The following is a 23336-nucleotide window of genomic DNA, read 5'->3' on the forward strand; positions in this document are numbered from 1 at the left end:
GGGCAGGATATAAGGTGGCATTTCAGCAGCCGTTGGCAGAAGAGACAAATTCAATTAAGGAGAAGTGAGGAGATGTCAACCATGTTAAGGGCGGAGGAGACGAAGGGAGGAAAAAGGAAGCTTGGCTGAGAAGGAGGTAGGGGGAGAAGAGATAAACACTTACCATGGCACCAACGCCGTAGGTGGCTGCTGGAGCAAGTGTGTGGTGGTAGGGGTCTGCAGCATAAAGTCGTCCGTAACTACAAAGGAAGCAAAGTTCTGGATTAATGTAATATATATATATCTATATATTATAATTAGAACTGCAGAAAAAACAATGGCTACCAATCTGCCTTCCATGGAGGACCTGTATACTGCAGGAGTCAAAAAGAGGGCTGTGAAAATATCTACAGACCCCTCACATCCTGGACATAAATTGTTTCAACTTCTACCCTCAAAACGACGCTATAGAGCACTGCACACCGGAACAACTAGACACAAGGACAGCTTTTCCCCCGAATGCCATCACTCTGCTAAACAAATAATTCACTCAACGCTGTCAAACTATTCACTAAGTCTGCATTACTATTAATCTTCTCATTGTTCCCACCACCCATCTCCTCCCACTTATAACTGTATGACTGTAATTTTATTGCTTGTATCTTTCCGATTTATATTTATATTGTTTCCTGATTGCTTATTTGTTCCCTATGACTATCATTAAGTGTTGTACCTTATGATTCTTGACGAATGTATCTTTTCTTTTATGTACACTGAGAGCATATGCACCAAAGACAAATTCCTTGTGTGTCCAATCACACTTGGCCAATAAAAAAATCTATTCTATTCTATTCTATTCTATTCTATTCTATTCTATTCTATTCTATTCTATTCTATTCTATTCTATTCTATTCTATTCTCTCTCTCTCTCTCTCTCTCTCTCTCTGTGTGTGTGTGTGTGTGTGTGTGTGTGTGTGTGTACAAAGAAATAAGGAAAAAGAAACAGCATCAACCCCAGAGGTTAGAGCCAGGAAGGAATTGCAAAATGAACACATTCAAACATTCCGTCCTACCCAATTACATTGGAAATGAGCTGACTCAGCACTTTATGGAATCAATCTCCTCTGGAGATTGCTAATAGCATTAGCAACAGCATTTGGACTTATATACTGCTTCATGGTGCTCTTAGAGCCCTCTCTAAGTGATTTATAGAGTCAGCCTATCGCCCTCAACAATCTGGGTCCTCCTTTTACCGACCTCAGAAGGATGGAAGGATGAGTCAACCTTGAGCCGGTCAGGATTGAATTCCTGCCTGTGGGCAGAGACAGCCTGCGATACTGCACTTTAAAACCACTACACCATCACAGAAGGAAGGAAGGAAGGAAGGAAGGAAGGAAGGAAGGAAGGAAGGAAGGAAGGAAGGAAGGAAGGAAGGAAGGAAGGAAGGAAGGGCAATAGCACTTATATATTACTTTACAGTGCTTTACAGCCCTCTCTAAGTGCCTTGCAGAGTCAGCCTCTTGCCCCCAACAATCTGGGTCCTCATTTTACCCACCTCGGAAGGATGGAAGGCTGAGTCAACCTTGAGCCTGGTGAGATTTGAACTGCCAAATTGCAGGCAGCCGGTAGCCAGGAAAAGTAACCTGCAGAACTGCATTCTAACCACTGTGCCACCGCGGATCTAATGAGGTCCGTATGAGGGGAATGTATGATTGGCTGGAGGAGATTAACCCTAAGCAGCCAACACGCAGGGCTGCAGGACAAAAACATTAAACATTTTCAATAGACGAGAAGAAAACATATGGCCAATGTTTCCTCTTCCTTTGAGGCAGTAGGAATCGCAGTGGTCTCTTCGATAGGGCATAGTTCAAGAATGCTCCCCTCTAGAAATTTCAAGGCACCTGGTATGAGTCTAGGACAGTGATAGCTAACCTTTTTGCCATCATGTGCCAGGAGTGGGGGTGGGGGGGTCACACGCACGCATGCCCACACTCATAATTCTATGTGCCCCGCCCCCACGCATGCGTGCATGACCCCCCCTCCCTCCCTCCTGGCACGTGATGGCCCGGTAGGCCCGTTTTTCTTTTCTTTCTTTTTTTTAATTTTTTATTGTAAACAAACATACACATACAGACATAAACATTTAAACAAACTAAACATAAACTAACTATACAATGAAATCAAGTCATCGAACTTGAACTTTGAAAATAGAGTTACTTCGGTAATTATATATCAATATATCTATATATATTGTCTTTCATCTTGTATCAATGTATATATAACGATATTTCATTTTATTTCCTTATTTTTGTATCATTGGGTGGTATTCTCTTATTTCGTGTCTTTTTTATCTAACCATTTGTACCATTCTTGCCAAATTAAGTAAAAGTCTGTATCTTCTTTTCCCTGTATTTCTTTGGTCAGTTTATCCATTTCTGCACATTCCATTATTTTTTGTATTATTTTTTCTTCTGGTGGCATGTTTTCCAATTTCCACATTTGTGCGAGGACGATTCTAGCTGCAGTTAGGATGTGTATTATCAAGTATTGTGTCTCTTTTTTATAGTCCTTTGTCAGTATACCTAATAGGTAAGTTTCCGGTCTGAGGGGTACTTTTTGGGCGGTAATTTCTTCCAGCTGACTTTGAATTGTTTTCCAAAATTTTTTGACTTTTGGGCATGACCACCACATGTGGTAGTAGGTCCCCTTCTGTATTTTACACTTCCAACAGTTCTGATTAGTATTGGGAAACATCCTTGCCAAGCGTGCAGGGGGGAGATGCCACCTATAAAACATCTTGTATGTATTTTCTTTGTAGGGCACGGACATTGTCAGTTTAGTATTTACTTTCCATATTTTTTCCCAATTTTCTGGGTTAATATTATATCCAAAGTTTTTAGCCCAAATAATCATACTTTCCTTCACCACTTCTTCTTCCAATTTGTATTTTAGTAGATAATTATATATTTTAGTTATTAATTTGTTGTCTGATTGCATTATAATTTTATCTAATTCATTTCTTTCTTTTTGGATTCCAAATTTTTCCATATCACTTTTATATCTTGATTTTATCTGTAAATACGGCCACCAATCAATATCCGTGCCCTGTTGTCTCAGTTCCTCTCTTGTTTTCATATCTCCCTCTGTGTTCAACAGTTCGTCATAGGTTTTCATCTTGTCTGTATCCATTGTGTTCGGGTAGATTTGGGCCTCCATGGTTGATAGCCATCTTGGGATTTTGTCGTAGTGTTTTCTCCTTATTTCAGTCCAAATTTTTGCCAATGCTCCTCTGATATAATGTCTCCTGAAGTGTTCATGTTGTCTGGGCTTTTCCTCCCATAAAAATGCGTGCCAGCCTTTTGACAAGTCAAATCCTTCTAGTGCTAGTGTTCGTTTATCTTTGAGTGTCATCCAATCCTTAATCCAAGTTAAAGCTGTTGCAGTGTAATAAGTTTGCCAATCTGGTAGTCCCAGGCCACCCCTTTCTTTGGTGTCCTGCAGGTGTTTCAGTTTAATCCTGGCTCTTTTTCCTTGCCATATATACTTTAATGTCATTTTATCAAGGTCTTTGAAATATGATTTTCCTGGGTTTATTGGTATTGTTCTAAATAAATATAGTATTTTTGGTAGAATTGTCATTTTAATTGAAGCGATTTTGCCTAGTAGTGATAATTTCAATTTACTCCATGCCTCTAAGTCCTTCTGGATTTGTTTGGCCAATTTAATATAATTGTCTTCTTTGAGGGATGATACCTTATTGGTGAGCCAGATTCCTAAATATTTTATTTTTGTTGTTGTTTGTATTCCTAATGTCTCTTCTAATTCTTTCTCCTGGGTTTTTGTCAAATTTTTGGTTAGTAGTTTTGTTTTTTGTCTATTGATTTTCAATCCTGCCACTTCGCCATATTGATCTATCTTCCTTAGTAAATTCAGTCCTGATTGTTTTGGTCTTTCTAAAATGAATACTACGTCGTCCGCGAATGCTTGTAATTTATACTCCTGGTTTTTTGCTCTTCATCCTTTTATTTCATTGTCATTCCTAATTTCATTCAACAGTGGTTCCAATGCTAATATATATAATATAGGAGAGAGAGGACATCCTTGTCTCACTCCCTTGGATATTTTGAATTGGTCTGTTGTCTCTCCGTTTATCCATATTTTTGCAATTTGGTCTGAGTATATTGTTTTGATCGTATTTAAAAATTTGTCGCCGGTTCCCATTTTTTCTAATTGCAGTATTAAGAATCCCCAATTAAGATTGTCGAACGCCTTCTGTGCGTCAAGGAAGAGTAAGGCCATCTTTTCGTTCGATTTTTGCTCATAATATTCCAGTATATTGATTATTGTTCTTGTGTTCTTATTAATTTGCCTATTTGGAATGAATCCATTTTGATCCGGATAGATATAATTCACGATAATTCTCTTCATTCTCTGGGCCATGATTGATGTAAATAATTTATAATCTGCGTTTAGAAGTGATATAGGTCTGTAGTTTTTAGTTTGGGTGAGATCTGAGTCTTCTTTGGGTATCAGTGTAATGATTGTTTCAATCCATGATTTAGGAATTTTGGCTTCTAAGATTGCTTCATTCAGGACTTGTAATAAAATATCATCTATTGGCTGGTATTCGATTTTGTAAAATTCCGCTGGGATGCCGTCTGGACCTGGTGTTTTATTGTTGTTCAGCTTCTTCTTTGCTTCAATTAATTCTGACATCGATATTGGTCTGTTCAAGAGTTCTCTTTGAGTTTCCTTTATTTCTTGAATGTTGGATTTATTTATATACTCTTTTACTTTTTCCAATTGGATTTCTTCCTGTGCATATAGTTCCTGATAAAAATTTCTTACGATTCGCTTTTTTTCTTCATCCATGTGCTGCAATTGCCCTTGTTCGTCTTGTAGTTGGTGTATTAATTTTTTTTCCTTTTCTTTCTTTAGTTTATAGGCCAACCAACGTCCTGTTTTATTTGCAAATTCAAATTGGTTTTGTTTTGCCATTTTGATTTTCCTAGCTATTTCTGTTGTTGTTATTAGGTTTATTTCATGTTTAATAAGATTTATTTTCCCCTTGATCTCTTTCTTGTCGGGTCTGTTCTGTAATTCTACTTCCTGTTTTCTGAGCTCAATCAATAAATTGTTTCTTCTTTGCTGTTTCTCTCTGTTTTTCTTCGCCTTAAATGAGATTGTTATCTTATGTATGCTTTTGTAGTGTCCCATAGGACTTGCAATGATGTTTGTTCCCTATTGTTTATTTGGAAGAATATCTCCATCTCTTTCTTTATCATCTCTATATATTCTTTATCTTTAATGATCTCTCTATCCATCATCCATCGTCCTCTTTTTGGCTGGCCTTTCCAGACTATTGTTATAGGACTGTGGTCCGCCCATACATTCGGTGTGATTTCAATTTCTTTTATGTTTTCTCTTAATTCTGCAGTCATCCAGGCCATGTCTAGTCTGGACCAGGACTGATGGGGATTTGAGTAATAAGTATATTGTTTTTTAGTTTTATTCAGTTCTCTCCAGGCATCTTTCAATTGTAACTCTTGAATCATGTCCTTAAAGGTATCAGGTAGTGTCTTTTTCCTAGATTTATTTTTTTTGTTACTTTGGTAGTCATAGTCCATATCAACGATTGCATTGTAGTCCCCTATTATACTGTAGGCCCGTTTTTCTTTCTCACCTGGCTCCAGGGCCTCTCTAGGAGTCTGGGGAGGGCGAAAACGGCCTTCCCCACCCCACCCCCGAGTTCCTCCGGAGGCCGAAAACACCCTGTTTGACAACTTCCGGTCTCACTTCCGGTCCCACTGGAAATTGTTAAATGGGCTGTTTTCGGCCTCCGGAGGACTTCCGGGGGGGGGGAGGCCGTTTTCGCCCTCCCCAGACTCCTAGAGAGGCCCTGGAGCCAGGTGAGAAAGAAAAACAGGCCTTCTCCACACCGCAGACCCCCCCCCCACCAGGCCATCCGGAGGCAGGAAACAGCCTGTTTCCCTAGTTCTGGTGGGCCCAAAAGACCCAAAAATGTGTGTGCCGGAGTTGAGCTTGCGTGTCCACTGATTCGGCTATGCATGCCACCTGTGGCGCGTGTGCCATAGGTTCGCCATCACGGGTCTAGGACAACTCACTGCAGCCAACTGGCCATGGCCAACTAACTTGCCGTGGGAGAAAAGTTACACTAATATCAAAGAAATGGTGGAATAAATGGTGGAATTAAAGGAAGGATGCCAAAGGAGGGACAAAATGAAATGTGAATTGACAAAAAATAAATTTTAGATTATTTTAAATAATTGAATTGTTCAATTGTCCCCCAGCAAGTTGTCTCATACTGAGTTGGCTGTGGTGAGTTGTCCCATTCCACCTGGTATGATCTCACCGCAGCTACACTGCTTCTGGCAGGTTAGGTGGTTAGCTTGGTTTGACATTGAATTATAACATCTATCCCATTGCAACTTTATGGCTGTTGCGGTTATGGTGATTTTATTGTGGTTTTATCTTGGTTTAATATATTGCCTCGTGTGTTATATTGTCCACGTGTCTCTCATATCTATATATCTATTTCTACCTCTATATCTGTATCTCTATCATCCATCTATCTATCTATCTATCTATCTATCTATCTATCTAGATATAGATATATGTTTTTTTTTCTAACAATGAATAGCACTAATATACTGAATTTTCTGCACACTACACTGTATTTTCAAGAATTGGACAAGTAGTTCACTCTGCCTTTTGAAATAATAAAGAATAATGAAAGCAGATCACCTCTAAATCCAAAAAACCCCAAACATTAGGTTTAAACTGATAGTCCATTTGTGAATTACCGTATTTTTTGGAGTATAAGATGCACCTTTCCCCCCACCCAAAAAAAGGGGGTGAAAATCTGAGTGCGTCTTATACTCCGAATGTAGCCCCACCCGGCATCACAAACAGAGATTTGAGAGGCTGAAAGAAGCCTCTGAACGAAGCTTCAGAAGAAAAGCCTCTGAAAGGCTTTTATCTTAAATAATATGGCAAGCAACAAAAGAAGAATCAGTAAAGGTTCTAACCAAACTATGCCAATAAATCTGGAGAATGACACAATAACCAACAGATCAGAAGAGGTTAATCTACATACCGATACCAAAGAAAGAAGATTGAACAGAGTACAGACAGTCCTTCAGAATAAAAGCCTCTGAAAGAAGCTTCAGAAAAAAGCCTTTTTTTTCTGAAGCTCTATTTCGGAGGCTTTCAGAGGCAGAAAAAAAAGTTTTTTCTGAAACAGATTTTCAGAAGTTTCAGAGGCAGAAAAAAAAAGCAAGGCACAGAGCTCACAACCAAGGAACCTATTGCTAAACTTCACCTCTGGGAACAGCTGAATGGGGGTATTCCGGGAAGCTGATCCACCCACCAATCAGCTTTTTTCTTATTTTCCTCCCCAAAAACTAAGGTGCGTCTTATACTCTGAAAAATAAGGTATGTTTTTGTTCTTTTTCTAACAATGAATAGCACTAATGTAATCAACAGCTAGCTTATACAAGAAGAAATTTCATTCCCCTCTTCTCCCTCACCCCCAACCCTCATATCTATTGAAGACTATTGAGGAATGTGCAAAATGCCCTCTTAGGAAATTTATTTATTTGTTTAAATTTGTTTAAATTTCTATACCGCCCTTCTCCAATATAGGACTCAATGTTACAATGGGCCCTAAAACTTTCTGAGCTTTTCTCAAATCAGATATTTTTTGCCAAAGAAGGAAGGAAGGGCTTCAAATGTTGATTTAGACCCAATTTCAAAATCTCATTCAATTCCTTCACGAAAACGAAGTGGATGAACAATGCAGGCATGACGTCCAGTTCATATGGACGTGGCTCGCTTAGGACGAGCAGGGAATGCTAATCAGGTGGTGTTTTGAAACGAATGGCTCTTCTCTTAACAGCACCCAGCATCAAATCCGCCACACAACAATCCTTCTATGGAAGAAGATCTTTCCAAAGAACCAACCCATAAATCAAGGGTGAAATTCACTTACCTTCCCTACCAGTTCACAAATGTGCATGCACCGTCCTCTGCGCATGCGCAAAGCCTTCTGTGCATGCGCAGAGGCTTAAAATTATTGCAAAAAAGTGACGTCATGATGTTTGCACGGGTGGGCGGAGCCAGGGGTGAAATCCAGCAGGTTCTGACGGGTTCTGGAGAACCGGTAGCGGAAATTTTGAATAGTTCAGAGAACCGGCAAATACCACCTCTGGCTGGCCCCAGAGTCGGGTGGGAATGGAGTTTTTGCAATATCCTTCCCCCAGGAGTGGGGAGGGAATGGGGATTTTGCAGTATCCTTCCCCTGGAGTGGGGTGGGAATGGAGATTTTGCAATATCCTTCCCCTGCCATGCCCACCAAGCCTCACCCACAGAACCGGTAGTAAAAAAAATTGGATTTCACCATTGGGTGGAGCCTAAGATGTTACCTAAGACCATGCCTCCTTGTCGTCTCTCAATTGATGAATAGCCCCCTTTTTTTCCCCTTCCTCAGATTGACCTCTAATCTTCCGATTATGACAATTTTATTATGATTAATAAATTTCATTTCCACAGAGGAAAAAAAGAACGGTGTCAGCTCCTTTTTAAATGCTAATTTCAAAACACGCCTTTACATGTTACGAAAATCGAGAAGTTCAAAAGCTGAGCCTTCTGCAGGCAGATGCTATCTGCAGCACCAGTCACATTGTGCCTGAGATGGGAACAAGGAAACCTCGTCCGTTTCCTTCCCAGGGACTACTCCGTTTCTTTCAACAAGACTCCGGGGGTTCCTATTTTTTACAATTTCTCCTTATACATTAAGGTATACAAGCATGGACTCTGCAGTTCGGTTGACCGGCGATAAGGAGAAGGAATGGCAAAAAAAAAAAAAACAAAAAAAAAAAAACATACAGAAATTATTCTGCAATATCAGACTTTATTCTGGAAACCTGTTCTTGCTAAAATTGTAATAATCTTGCTCTGCAGAATTTAAAATGTTGGATTTACAGCCTAAAGGAGATCCCAATGGAGATAGACCATCTTCTACAATCTGGTCCCTTCAGGTGCTTTCCAAATCTCAGAACTATAGCTCCACCCAGCTTGTAAAATTTGGGATAGATGGCCTCTATATCTGGAGAACATCAGGCATTTTAGAGGCAGTCATGTCTGATCATTCACAAACCTCAGACGCTTACCTACTAGGATAAGCCCAAAGGCTTAGGATTTCAATTGCAAGTTTTAGAATGCTGGCCTTAAGTAACGACTTTCATTCAGGGGTGGGTTCTACTTACCTTTACTACTGGTTTGTAACGGGGCTGCGCTTCCTTGCTTGCTTTGCTTTTGTGCACGCTCTTCTGCACATGCGCAGAAGCTTCTAATGACATCAGGGTCGATGGGCGGAGCCTCCCGCCGGTTTTATTACCGGTTCTATAGAACCGGTGTGAACCGGGGGAAGCCCACTTTCATTCTTTCATTCTATGTTAGCTTATTTTCCTGGCACTGATACAATGAAGGTGGGATTTGGGTACTGAACATCAGGTCTTTTCAGCTATGTCCCTCACAACTAACCACCCAAATAATATTTTTGGGAAACCAGAGGGAAGGTCACAAATGACAATGACATGTCCACAGGATGCTCCAACTATGTGCAGTGGTCACATACCCAAATCCTGGTCACACAACCCTACGATGCTGAGATGGCCAGACCTTTGAGGACTTGGTCATGTCACTTGTGCACTGCAATTGTGACTTCGGTCACTGAACAAATGTTGTTAACCAAGGACTGCCTGTAATTTCGATTACTGCACCAAGCAGGGAGTTGGCCTATATTTCTAGGGGAGTGATATTTTCTCCCTTCTGGAGACAGCTATTTTGATACAAAAAAATAAATAAATTCACAAGCATCTTGTAGTTCTGGAGAATGCCATAATTACAAAATAAACATCTAACAATTTCTCGCATTTGTTGGCGCTGACTAAGGGAAAAATGGAAGCATCTTACTGGGATAAAGGATGGGGCCCCGTTTAAGTAAAAAAATAATTAAAGGTACAGGTAAAAGTTCCGCTTGCACATATGTGCTAGTTGTTCCCGACTCTAGGGAGCGGTGCTCATCTCCGTTTCAAAGCCGAAGAGCCAGCACTGTTAAAAGATGTCTCCATGGTCATGTGGCCGGCATGACTCAACGCCAAAGGTGACAGAATGCTGTTACCTTCCCACCAAAGGTGGTACCTATTTTTCTACTTGCATTTTTGACGTGCTTTCGAACTGCTAGGTTGGCAGAAGCTGGGACAAGTAACGGGAGCTCACCCCATTACGCGGCACTAGGGACTCGAACTGCTGAACTGCTGACTTTTTGATCGACAAGCTCAGCGTCTTAGCCACTGAGCCACCGCGTCCCTGTTAAAAAAAAGTATTAAGGGTGTGCAAAACTCATAGATTACTTCTCTAGCATTAACTACCCTATCTGTGGGGAGTTTCAGGACTCTCCAGAAAGGTAACAAAGCCCTCCAAAGTTTTCCAGAAAACTCTGTCCCTGAATAGGTGATATTTGCCCATCTTTAAAAAGCTTCTACTCCAAGTGAAGAGAGACCGTCTCTCTCTCTCTTATTGGAAGGATCTGCCATTAACCAGATCCCTAGATATTTTATTTTCTTGGTTACTTGAATTTGAGTATTAATTTCCAAATATTTTTCTTGTTTCTTAGTAAGATTTTAAAATGTGCGGAGATGGACAAGTTAACAAAAGAAATTAAAGAAAAAGAAGAGACAGATTACTATACAATTTGGAACAAATGGTATGAATGGCTTGAGAGCAGAAATAAAGAATAACATAAATAGGGGAGAAGATAAAATGTAAAATATGTATGTAACAAATATATATTTATATTTTTATGCAAGTTTTGGTGTATTCGGGTCTTTTCCCGTGTAAGATTAAGAGTATTTTGGTGACGTTTCGACGAGGTCGAATGTTTATGTGTTTATACACACACACACACACACACACACACACACATATATAAGCTAATTGTTTTGAGGGGGGAAAGTTAAGCATTAATGGTTTTTTCTGGCTTCTGAAACAAATATATAGAAATGTAAAAAATCAAGGATTAGAAAATACATTGTAATCAATTAAAAAGGGGACAATGAAGAAAAAGAAAGAATATGAGAGACATGGGGGGGGGGAAGTCACAGTGGAAAGCAGACCACAAAGAAACACTTGTTAAAAAGAGGATATATTTATATGTTGTATGTTATGTGTTTGTCATAATGTGTAGTAATAAAACAGTAAAACTTTTTTTTTTTTAAAGGAAGGATCTGCACTCTGCCCATCCAGAAACTTTGATTTTCTCCTTTGGATGACTTGAGTGTTCTTTGTTTATTTTATTTTTCTCTTGCTATATCCTAGAAACTTTTGCATCTAGCGCAAAACGCACAGAAACCCTTGAGCGTGCCGGTGTTGCATCTTCAAACACACACACACACACACACAGAAAAACACATCCACCGATGTACAAGCGCACAGGCCGCCACTTCATTAACAGCGGCAGATTGGAACGCAACTCCCTCTATTTACAAATTACAGAAGGCAGCTTGCTGTAATCTTGTCAAGTTGTCACGTTTGACTAGCCATGTGAACTGACCTAGAACTCCGAGTGCCGAGCAAGGCAAGCTGTCAAAGAGATAATGACAAAGATGCCAGAGAGGCTTGCCAGGGCTTCGCACGGGGTGAAAGAAAAAAAAAGGATTAATAAAACTTCAACTGCGCGAGAGAAAAGGGGATAATCCGGGTTTTACCCTAACCTGCCATGGCTTTCAAAGAAGTCAAGTCCCGCAGAAGTCATCTGCTTCTATAGCGATAAAAAAAAAAGAGAGAGAGAGGAGTGCCACCATAAGGGAGAGCTGAATTTATCAAGGAGATTAATTCTGCACCTTGCTGTAGCGTATGCCAAATCTGTCTAGATAGAGATGTTTACATCTCTATTGGCGTTCCCGCAAAGACACCGCTTAAAGGTTGCCCGGATTCGACCCAACTCGAGGTCAGAGACTGACGGGAGATGGGTGAATTTGGATTGCCAATTGGTACAGGTAGTTCTCAACTTACAACAGTTCTTTTAGGAATCGTTCGAAGTTACGACGGCACTGAAGAATAAAAGGATTTATGGCCGTTTTTCACCCTTACAACCACTGCAGCTTCCTTGTCAGAGTGTTTGCAGTGTGAGGAGACAACCCAGGAGCAAAACACAGCACACAGAGCCTTAGCGGCGCTATAGTAGTAATGGTACTAGTACAAGGAGAGTAGGGACTGAAGGCAAGGAGGCAAGGACAAATTAGAAATAGAAAGCATCATGAATATGTTAAAGCATTCAGCTGTTCAACTTTAAATAGGAGGAGTGTCAGGGTAATGATGATTTAAAGCTGACCAGCCCTTTAAGTCTGAGGATGAGTCAGCAGGGTTACTACTACCATTTTAAGAAGCTGGGTTAAGAAGCTGCCTATATAAGGGAGGCCATTAGAGGGCATCTCTCTCTCTCTCCTCATGTATCTCTCTCCTTGTGTATCTCTCTCCTCATGTATCTCTCTCCTCGTGTATCTCTCTCCTCATGTATCTCTCTCCTCGTGTATCTCTCTCCTCATGTATCTCTCTCCTTGTGTATCTCTCTCCTCGTGTATCTCTCTCGTGTATCTCACTCCTCGTTGCATGTATCTGCATTGCTGAGTTCTCTGTGTAGAGTTAAGAAGAAGATTGATTGCTTGTCAGGTATTTGCCAACCACGTATATTTCTGTATATGTCTGGTATATAAACCACTGTTAAATGTCTAATTCTCTGTGTGCTGTGTTTTGCTCCTGGGTTGTCTCCTAATAGTAGTCACGCTGCAAATGCTCTGACAATCCTCATGATCAAAATTCAGATGCTTGGCAAGTATTTATGACCGTTGTGGTGTCCCTGGGTCATGTGATCATCGTTCGTGACCTTCTGACAAGCAACAGGGAAGCCAGGTTTACTCAACCACTGTGTGACTAATTTAACAATTGAGGCAATTCACTTAGCAACTGTTGCAAGAAAGGTTGTAAAATGGGGCCAACCTCACTTTAACAAATGGCTCACTTAGCAACAGAAATGTCAGGCCCAATTGTGGTCGTAGGTCGAGGACTACCTGTACTCCCAACTAATAGCCAGAAAGGATCCATGGAAAAGTTCCATCATTAGGAAGAGCAACTCGGCTGAATTTAATCCTAAATTAATCCTTATTCCTTATATTAGGCAACCTTCATCTTTTCAGCTACCGCCCTGGTTGTCAACCTCAAGTTTAAGATGTATGAACTTCAACTCCCAGAATCCTCCCAGAATTCTGGGAGTTGAAGTCCACATATGTTTATGGAGATTCTCAGTCATCCAGGTCATGGTTGTCCCAAAGGTGCTTTTTTTCAAGAGGACTTTCTGGTTTTTCTTTGAAGACCTTTCGCTTCTCGTCCAAGAAGCCAGTCAGAGCTGAAGAAGCTTCTTGGATGAGAAGCAAAACATCTTCAAAGGAAAACCAGAAAGTCCAGTTGCCTCTTGAAAAAAAGCACCTTTGGAAGTCTACATACCTAAGTTGAGAAACACTGAATTAATAACGGTTGTTTCAGAGTTATAAGTGGTTCCAAATTATCTTTAGTAGCAAAATGTCTTGGCTACCTGGTTAAGTAGGGAGGAATTCCCAAGAAAAGGGAGGGAGGTGAGGAGAAAAAAATCAAAGAAACCACCCATGTATTTAGTTCTCTCTTTTTTTTTTTTATGAAAGAATTTGCACACACAAACACACATGCACGCAACCCTGTTTCAATTTTTGTGGCAGCAGGATAAATGAAAGTTTGAGAGGAAAAAAAGAGACATCAATGCTGTATCTTCCCTTTCAGAATATTAGTTGGATTATTCCTTTTTTCCCCCCCTTTGTTTTACAAAGTAAGCTTTACAGCAGGGGTGAAATCCAGCAGGTTCTGACCAGTTCTGGAGAACCGGTAGCGGAAATTTTGAGTGGTTCGGAGAGCCGGCAAATACCCCCTCTGGCTGGCCCCAGAGTGGGGGTGGGAATGGAGATTTTGCAGTATCTTTCCCCTGGAGTGGGGTGGGAATGGAGATTTTGCAGTATCTTTCCCCTGCCATGCCCAGCAAGCCACACCACACCCACCAACCCATCCCCACAGAACCGGTAGTAAAAAAAATTGGATTTCACCACTGCTTTACAGCATATTACCATGCTACAAAACTACCAGACTTAAAAATTGCAGGTGGTTATCCAAACCTTCTGAGACTTTGAGAAAGAACTACAAAACCCATTGATGAAAACATAGAAGGAATGTGGGCCTTGAAGTGAAGCAACCTTGAAGTGCTTGGTCCTCAGTACAATTTATCTGAATTTCTGTGGTTTCTATTGATATATTTCCGCCTTGCTAACATGCTCCAATTCGTCTAAGAATTGGTTTTCCTCACAATTCCAACAGGACAAGGGTGGATGGGTTTTGCAGTCCTTTTTAACCGAATAAACAAATTCAGCATGGTGTACAAAGGACTGTAAAACAGCAACCTATGGATTTTTACAGCAACAACATTACTTTGCAAATAGTAATTTTATCCATCCTTAATTTAAGTGCAGTCCTAAAGCTGAATACAGCCTCTGGCTTAGTTTTATTGTGGCCTTCAATTAAAGATGAACAAGTAGATCTCTATTTATGGATCCACCAAGCAGGACAGATTCCTGCTCATCACCATCACATCTACATAAATATTCACCAGCCCGAAGAACAGCAGCATTTACCGTATTTTTCGGAGTATAACACACACCCTTAAGACGCCCTTTTTCCCTCTAAAAGGGGGTGAAAATTTGGGTGTGTCTTATACACCAACTGTAGCCCTGCCCACCCACTGGCCCCCACCCTTTGGCCTCTGCCTCCCAGCAATTTACCTTCTTGCAGCAAGCAGCAAGAAGAAACAACCCGTTTTAGCTTCTGCACAGCCTAAATAGCACAAGTTGATTGTCCATTGGATCGGCCTCCCAACCCTCAGCTGTTTCAGGCTGCAGGGATTCCCATTGCCTATTACTGCGTGGGCCTCTGCTGCTTGCTGCAAAAAGGTAAATTGCTGGGAGCAGATTTTTTTTTTCTTGTGCTAATCAAGCTATGCTGAAAATGAAAGTAAAGCAGACTGTTTGCTGCAACGAGGCAAAATTGCTGGGAGGCAGAGGCAGATTTCTTTTTCTTGTTTTCCTCATCAAAAAAGGTAGGTGCGTCTTATAGTCCGGAGCGTTTTATACTCCGAAAAATACATTAGTTTCTGAACTATATAAGGAGGCCAAAGGGGTTATTTTTCCTATTTTTTCAGTGTGCATTCTACAGTTTACATTACATTATTGTAATTGTACCTTACACCAATAGCATTCAAGTATACTATTATGTAGTATAGTAGACACCTATGCTACATTAAATAATATAAATTGCTATCGTTCTTTTATCTCTGCAAACTTGCAAAAAAGAGCCTTGGTAGTACAGGAGTTTAAGGCACCCTGTTATTAAGCTGGTTATTAAGACCAGCTGCCTGCAATTACTGCAGGGTTCGAATCTCGCCAAGGCTCAAGGTTGACTCAGCCTTCCATCCTTTCTAAGGTAGGTAAATTGAGGACCCAGTTGTGGGGGCAATAAGCTGACTTTGTATAAATATACAAAAAGGATGAAGGCTATTGCTGAGCACATTGTAAGCCGCCCTGAGTCTTCAGAGAGGGGCGGCATATAAATCAAATTTAAAAAACAAAAACAAAAAAAACCTCAATCTGGTATGGTTACCCTGGAATTTCTCGTCACTGAGTCATGTAAAGAGGATCTAACAACTTAAATTTTAAGCAAGAGTACTGTTGGTTTGGGATGACAGTCCTGAACTGACCACTTCTAAAACCACTTTGAGATTCAGGAGAGGAAAAAACAGATAATCCTGTTCACTAATTCTCTTCTGGCTTTAAAGATGAGGGTTTCCTTACTTTATGGGTGCATAGAGATAGTACTGATAGCAATAGCACTTAGATTTATATATCACTTTACAATGCTTTACAGTCCTCTCTAAGTGGTTTACAGCAGTTTTAGCTAAGAAGTCAGCCCATTTTTACCCTAGTCTTAGTTTTTTTGCCCCCAACAATCTGGATCCTCATTTTACCCACCTCGGAAGGATGGAAGGCTGAGTCAACCTTAAGTCGATTAGAATCAAACTCCTGGCAGCAACAGCAATAGCATTTAGACTCATATACCGCTTCACAGTGCTTTCCAGCCCTCTCTAAGCAGTTTTACAGAGTTAGCATATTGCCCCCAACAATCTGGGTCCTCATTTTACCCACTTCAGAAGGATGGAAGGCTGAGTCAACCTTGATCCTGGTGAGATTCGAACTGCCAAATTGCAGGCAGCTGGAAGTCAGCAGAAGTAGCCTGCAGTATTGCACTCTAACCACTGCGCCACTGCGGCTCATATATCAAAAGAATATTATTACAATTTTGTTGGCACAATTTTGCAAATGTACATTTTTTACAATGGATGTTTAGGTCTGCATAAATAGATATTTTGGGGTCTTCAAGGTTCGACAAAATGGTTTCTATGAACTAAATTCAATCCATCTATTTGTGGCACTATCTATTTTTGATATCAACGGCTGTAACATTCCCAAATGAAAACATTCCTTTTGTTGCAAGATCTCGAGTTGGTATAGATCCTGCAGTAGTTAGAAAAAAATCTGGAGGACCTACAATATCCATGGCTCCTCAACTATCATTTGCTATTCCACGTCTTTCCACAAAACATATCTTCTCAGATTCAGAAGCCTTAGAGCCCAAGGGCTTTGGATCAGCTTTCCTTCTTAAGGGTCATTTTCACAATCTCAGAAGTCAAGATTTAAGGCAACCCACGACACCATAAATGATAGGCTGATAGCTTAGAATAAGAGGCTTTAGAAATTCAGAAAATGCCCACTTGGGTTTGGTTGGATTGCCATTCGCTGTGGCACCATCATACATTAATCCCATTATGGGGTAGGGGAAAATACAGTGGCATTAAAGCAAGTTCCATAATTGCTTTGTGTTTGTACATGTGTATGTACGTATATACACACACATGCCATTACCTTTATCTGTTATTGTTATGCCTTCTTTTTGCACCTAATGTATGAGTTTTTTGACTTCTTACATCTCCATGGGCAGTGCAGATAGACTGAAGAGTGGCACACCAAACATACTGTCCCTTAACCTAAAAAGTTGGCTTCTGTTCATCTAGACAAGAATAAAAGCTGGCAAATCCAGCTGTGGCAATCTTAACAGAATAACAGAGTTGAGAAGGGACCTTGGAAGTCTACGAGTCCAACGGTGTCCAATCTTTGCGGTTAGGTGGCCTGGCTGGGGTGGGCGGGGAGAGGGGAACCAGGCCATGCAAGCGACAGGCCGGCACGCTCATGCATGCAGGCACAGTTCAACTTGCAAAAGTTGAACTGTCCATGCATGTGCATGCACACCAGCCTGTCGCTCGTGCAGGTTGAGCTGCAGGCACACACATATGTGTGCCGGCCCACCATTCACGTGGCCTTGTTACAAATAGCAAAGCAACCCAGTAGTGGGCTGAGGCCCAAGGATTGGGGACCCCTGTTCTAGTTCAACCCCCTGCTCAAGCAGGAAACCCTATACCCATGATGGCAAACCTATGGCATGCGTGCCACAGGTGGCACATGGAGCCATAACGGTGGGCACGCGAGCTCAGCTCCGGTGTGCATACACGTGCCAGTCAGCTGATTTTTGGGCCTTCTGGGCCCACCATAAGTTGGGAAACAAGCTGTTTCTGAGCTCTGGAGGGCCTCCAGGGGAGTGGGGAAGGCTGTTTTCGCCCTCCCCAGGCTCCTAGAAAGGCTTTGGAGCTTGGGAAGAGTGAAAAACAGGCCTTCTGGTCCCACTGGAAGTCGGCAAATGGGCCATTTCCGGCCTCCGGAGGGCCTCTAAGGGTGGGGTGGGGAAGGCCGTTTCCGTCCTCCCAGGGCTCCTAGAAAGCCTTGGGAGCATGTGGAAGGCGAAAAATGGGCCTACCAGGCCCACTGTGCCATTGTGTGCCAAAACTGGGGGGAGTACAGGGGAGGGGGTCACACGCACATGGGTGGGGGGGGGGTGCATAGAATTATGTGTGTGGGCACACGCGCATGCGCGACACCCCCACACTCCCCCTTCTTTTGGCACGTGATGGCAAAAAGGTTAGCTATCACTGCCCTATACTATTTCAGACAAGTGCTTCTCCAATCTCTTCTTAAAAGCCTCCAATGATGAAGCGCCCACAACTTCTGAAAGGAAGCTGTTCCACTGATTGACTGCTCTTGCTGTTTTAATATCATCTTAATTTGGGACTAGGTATTAGAACTTGGAATTGCCACTGCAATCTTCTTTGTTATGTCAAGCACACCAACCCTCTCTCACTGATAGGCAGGGAAGTCATACATTCTGCTGCTTTAGCTCTCTGGCTTTAGCCAGAGATAGGAAAATTTCAGTAGCCACATTAAACTTTTTCACTTAAGTTTGATTTTAGCCAAGAAGTCAGCCCATTTTTACCCTAGTCTTAGGTTTTTGTTTTTGTTTTTGTTTTTTTTTGCATCTGAACATCAGGGTTCATAACATACCACTCAACTCCAACCATGTAACATCACCTTATCCATCTTAATTGTTACAATTTCTACAGCTTGGATGGCCTGCATAGGTCAATGACTGAACTGTTTCCTCTGGAGGAAATTGATGGGGGAAAATGTGCATGTGTTTACTTTATTCTAAGGTCTTCGCTTTTCTTTTGCAGGATGCTGAACCAGAGGGCCCATCCACTGGTAGCAGATTTCATCAACCACAAACCCTGGTTGAAGCTGAAAAAAGGTGGAACTCAACAATCCCTACTCACAGTCACTCATGCCCTAGTCACTTCCTGTCTTGACTATGGCAACGTGCTCTACGTTGGGGCTGCCCTTGAAGAGCATCCAGAAGCTCCAGTTGATGCAAAATGCAGCAGCCCGCATGGTTTTGTGCAGACCCTGGTGTGCACATGCATTACCTCTCCTGCGGGAGCTGCACTGGTTGCCAATTTGCTTCTGGGTGCAAATTGTTGTCATATTCATGGCTTGGGACCAGGTTATCTGAGGGACCGTCTCTTGACAGTCACATCTACCCAACCCATCGGAGCGGGGAGGCAGGGAATGCTGTGGGTCCCATCCCCTAGGGAGATACACCTGGTGGGACCCAGAAGAAGGGCCTTCTCCGAGGTGGCCCCCTCCCTCTGGAACATCATTCCCCCAGAGATTAGAATGGCCCTCACTCTAGCACTATTCCAGAAGGCACTGAAAACCTGGTTCTGCCAGCAGTCCTGGGGAACCCAGAGTAGGATGTACCCCATTAAATGGCTCGTGTGAGGTGCTGCTGCCAGGGTGCGGGTGTGGGGGATGTTTTTAGTATATTAATTTATTATATGACTCTTCTTTTATTAGTGTTATTGTTTTTATGTGGGGTTTTATATTCTGTAAGCCACCTTGGGTCGCCATGTGCGAATAGGTGGCAATGTAAATTCCATAAATAAATAAATAAATAAATAAATAAATAAATAAATAAATAAATAAATAAACAAACAAACAAACAAACAAACAAATAAATAAATAAATAAACAAACAAACAAACAAACAAACAAACAAACAAACAAACATGTGCAAGACAAAAGGTCTCCCATCCCCATTCTAATGTATACATGTAGAGGTTCTGTTATACTTCGTACAGGTTCAGTAAGGAAAATGTAACCACCCCCTAGTCTGTGTGTTTCTGCTGGTGGAAAGGACATTCAGGAACACAACCATCTTAGGAGCCCTCCATCATTTGTGGTGGTTTTTCCAATCAATACTGAGGAAACTGGTGCTTACATGTTTTATAATTTCTACAGCATTTTGGACTATGTATCAGGGTTCCGACGGATGCCCTAATTAATTAATGAGCTTGAGCTAGGTTTCAAAAGAAATCCAGTTATTTATTAGGAGCAATATGTTGGCACTTATCCAAGTGGAGTCAACTCTGCCCCATGTAATTTATGGTCCCACTATGACCCTGTTTCCCCCCCACTCCTCCCTGGGTGTGTCATAAATCACATTCTCCAATGGAGCATTTTCACAGGCTGTAGAAAACACGCCTCTACTGCTGGCTCTGGTAACCTGGGATACAATCTGGAGAAAGGTATGTGTGGAATGTGCTTCTGGTCATGGCAGCCAAGCTGCTCTATCAGTTTCTCCCCCCTCTTGCCTATGGCAACTCGAGAGCAGGCCTGGAATGCTTTACAAGTTGACACTATACTTTAATCCAGAACTATCAAGGGGTTGGACTACAAGACTTCCAAGGTCCCTTCCAACTCCGTTATTCTGTTATTCTTCAGTGAAATGGATGAGACATTGCTTTTTACTTTAAAAAAAAAAAAGAAGAAGGCAATTTTTGTGAAATTCATTGTTGTACTTATTTAGGCAGAAGGCAGACAGGGAATGAGTGTAAATACATATCTTTTATAGGCCTCTCCACTAGCCTGCAGCCTGTTGATGGGAAACAGGGGTTTGGGGTTTTTTTTTTTCAGAGAAAGAGAATTTGAAGACTCTTAGAGGCCAGTTTTCAGTACAAAATTAATAGAAACATGGTGGCTGACAGAATTGCATGAGTGGAAGTCTTCATAAATTTTTGAAAAGAAAAAAAATTGGCTGGAACCCTGGCATTTGCATTAGTGGCTGTATTTATTAGTGATAACTACTCCCTTCTAAGTATGTGTCTGCTTCAAATCGCAGTGACTGCAGAATGATCAAATTTGCATTGGGAAATTATGACACAAATCTAGAAATGCTTCTACTGACATTGCAATAGTGTGCTCAAAGGACATGTGTCACATGGTTTGCATGGCAGAATTGCCATTCGTGTTTTGGTGTGAGCTGCTCAGGGCTATCAATGAGTCGTTTAAGAGATATATAATCACATAAGAATCCGATCTGGGTTGGTCAATGGAACCAGCGGTTTTGTCTTCCAAGCTTTCGGACTCATGTTGGAGCCCATGTTCGGAGAACTTCTCTCTAGCAAAGTTGTTAGAGAGACGTTAAGAGAGCTAGAGAGAATTCCCTGAAGATAAGCTGCAGCATGAGTCCAAAAACACAGAAGATGAAACCCTTTGGTTCTGTTGACTGACCCAGATTGGATCCTGCAACATTATCCTGGGACCAGGGGTGGGTTTCTGGGGGTTCGCAGGGGTTCGGGAGAACCTTTAGCTAAGATTCTGTGCAGTTCGGAGAACCCCCAAATCCCACTCCTGGCTGGCCCCACCCCACCCACCCTGCCCCTCCCCTCCCAGGAATCCCCACGTGGCCCGTTTTGGATGCAGGTAAGTGCAGGGTACGCGCGGAGGCTTGGGGAGGGTGAAAAACGGGCCTACCGGAAGTTTGGGAAGAGGGGCCTCAAGAGGGCTTCCGGAGCCTGGGGAGGCCATTTTCGCCCTCCCAGAGGCTCAAGGAAAGCCTCCAGAGCCCGGGGAGGGCAAAAACGCCCCCCCCCCGCCATGATGCAGGAGGCTGACTAGGCCATGCCCACCATGGCCACGGTCACCCAGCAACCAGGCAGAGAACACCTTGCTAAAATTTATAAAGCCCACTGCTGCCTGGGACATGTATATTTGCTTTCGTTTGTGAGATATAATCACATTCAATATAACTGGTATATTTTTAATTTGACAATCAACTCTTTTGCAGCCAATTTCCTGTCTCTCTTCCTTCCCTGTCCTTCCTCATTGCTGACTAGATTATATTATTTCTTTTCCATGAAACTTCAGAATCAATGACTCCTTTCCTCCCTTATGTAATTGCGAAACAAAACATCAACGTCAGCAGAACACGCTAATGTATTTTCAGCCCCAAAGCCTGAAGGCTCGGAGTTATACCCGAATGAAACTATTCCAAAAGATTTATCTCTGCGGGTTTTACTAGGTTTTTCCTCTAGTGACTGACTACAGCATGTGTAAAAGGATATTGAGACTCAGATGGATGCATCAAGAAGTATCAATGATTGTTACCTGCCGAGGTGTTACAAGAAATTTCATCGGTTGCAACGAAGACGAATTGATTTCTGCAAGAGAAGATAAGATTCACAATACTGCTTGCTGACTGGGAAATGGGTTTGCTGCCCATTGAGTTTATGTTTACAGAAGGGTTAAAAGGGACGGAGGCATTTTCCTTTTAATGAAGGTAGAGGGGAGGCTCAGTTGGCAGAGCTCATTAACTCAAGAATATCTAAATTGCTAAGATAAGGGCGACTCTGGAATATATGCACAATTCTAGCCTGAGAACTCCCAGTTTAAGGAAACCAAAGATCTTATGCTAAATGATAATTCAGACGTTCTCTCTCTCTCTCTTTTTTTTGTAAACAAAGGAACATTTTTATCAACCAAATAAAGGCAAGCTGTGCTAATTTTAAAAGGAATCGAGCAAGAGCAATTTAACAAAATTTATTGGACCAAAAAAACCAACAACAACAAAAAAAATCAGTGGTGGGAATAAAACACCGAAAGCAAAATCTTGGAGTCTTCAGTATTTCTAAATAGAGACACAAATGTGTTTTGTGGATATTTTTTTTTAACAAAGCATATATGGCACCACATAGCCTCACAATACCATGATTGCGAAGCTGCAGAACGGAAGTTGATATTAAATCATCACTTGCCAAATTCATTGGTTCTGCCTTTTTAAACAAGGGATGCCAAGGAGGCAGGGTGGGGAGGAACTCAAAACACTTAAACTTTAAAAAAAGAAAGAAAGAAAAAGAATAAAAGAGTAAGAGAAAGAGGAATTATGATGATGATTAATCATTAACCATTTATTATGCGACCACATCTCCAGTCATCATCATGCCTCGTCATTTCCTCATGCAATCATTCCAGTGGAAGTCTGGCGGTAGTGAAATGTCTTCCGTGAAAGGCACATCATGCACAACAACAGAACAACAGCCTGGAAACCCCCAGCAAGCACCACTGAAATGTACGGCAGATGTGCAGCAGTAGGAGGGGCAGGACTGAGGTGACGGAGGACACACGGTCCCAAACCCCTGCCAACGCACAAGCTGTTCTCGTGCTTTGTCCAAGCAATCTCCAGAGCAGGCAAACTTGGTCTGTGGCTGCCACCAAGATCCTCCAAAGCAACGTAGACAACGAGATGAGTAATAACAGGAACCCTCATTCCCAAACATCCACCCACCTAAGTCATTTGCTCCCGGCCTTATGAAAAACAAATGGGATGTTTCTGATTGTACACTGTGGGTTAAGATTTTGTGCATGC

General features: G+C 41.8%; 1 protein-coding gene across 20 annotated transcripts in view; it reads right to left on the minus strand.

The window, feature by feature from the left end:
• The window catches only part of RBFOX1 (RNA binding fox-1 homolog 1), a 2479215-nt gene that overhangs the window by 21792 nt on the left and 2434087 nt on the right, over positions 1-23336 (minus strand). For 11 of the 20 annotated variants that reach the window (XR_015729838.1, XM_060692981.2, XM_060692980.2 and 8 more), the window contains 2 exons: positions 22079-22131; positions 164-239 (listed from right to left, as the gene is read on the minus strand). Coding sequence is in view for 18 of the 20 variants with exons in the window: in XM_060692981.2 (XP_060548964.1) it covers positions 164-239; positions 22079-22131 (129 nt within the window). In the remaining 2 variants the exon portion in view is untranslated. The remainder of the gene's footprint in view (positions 1-163; positions 240-22078; positions 22132-23336) is intronic. The other 9 variants (XR_015729837.1, XM_087878443.1, XM_060692986.2 and 6 more) reach the window with 1 other exon arrangement.

This window comes from Pantherophis guttatus, chromosome 14 (assembly GCF_059756535.1).
Source record: "Pantherophis guttatus breed Tessera chromosome 14, ASM5975653v1, whole genome shotgun sequence".
Classification (NCBI taxonomy): domain Eukaryota; kingdom Metazoa; phylum Chordata; class Lepidosauria; order Squamata; family Colubridae; genus Pantherophis; species Pantherophis guttatus.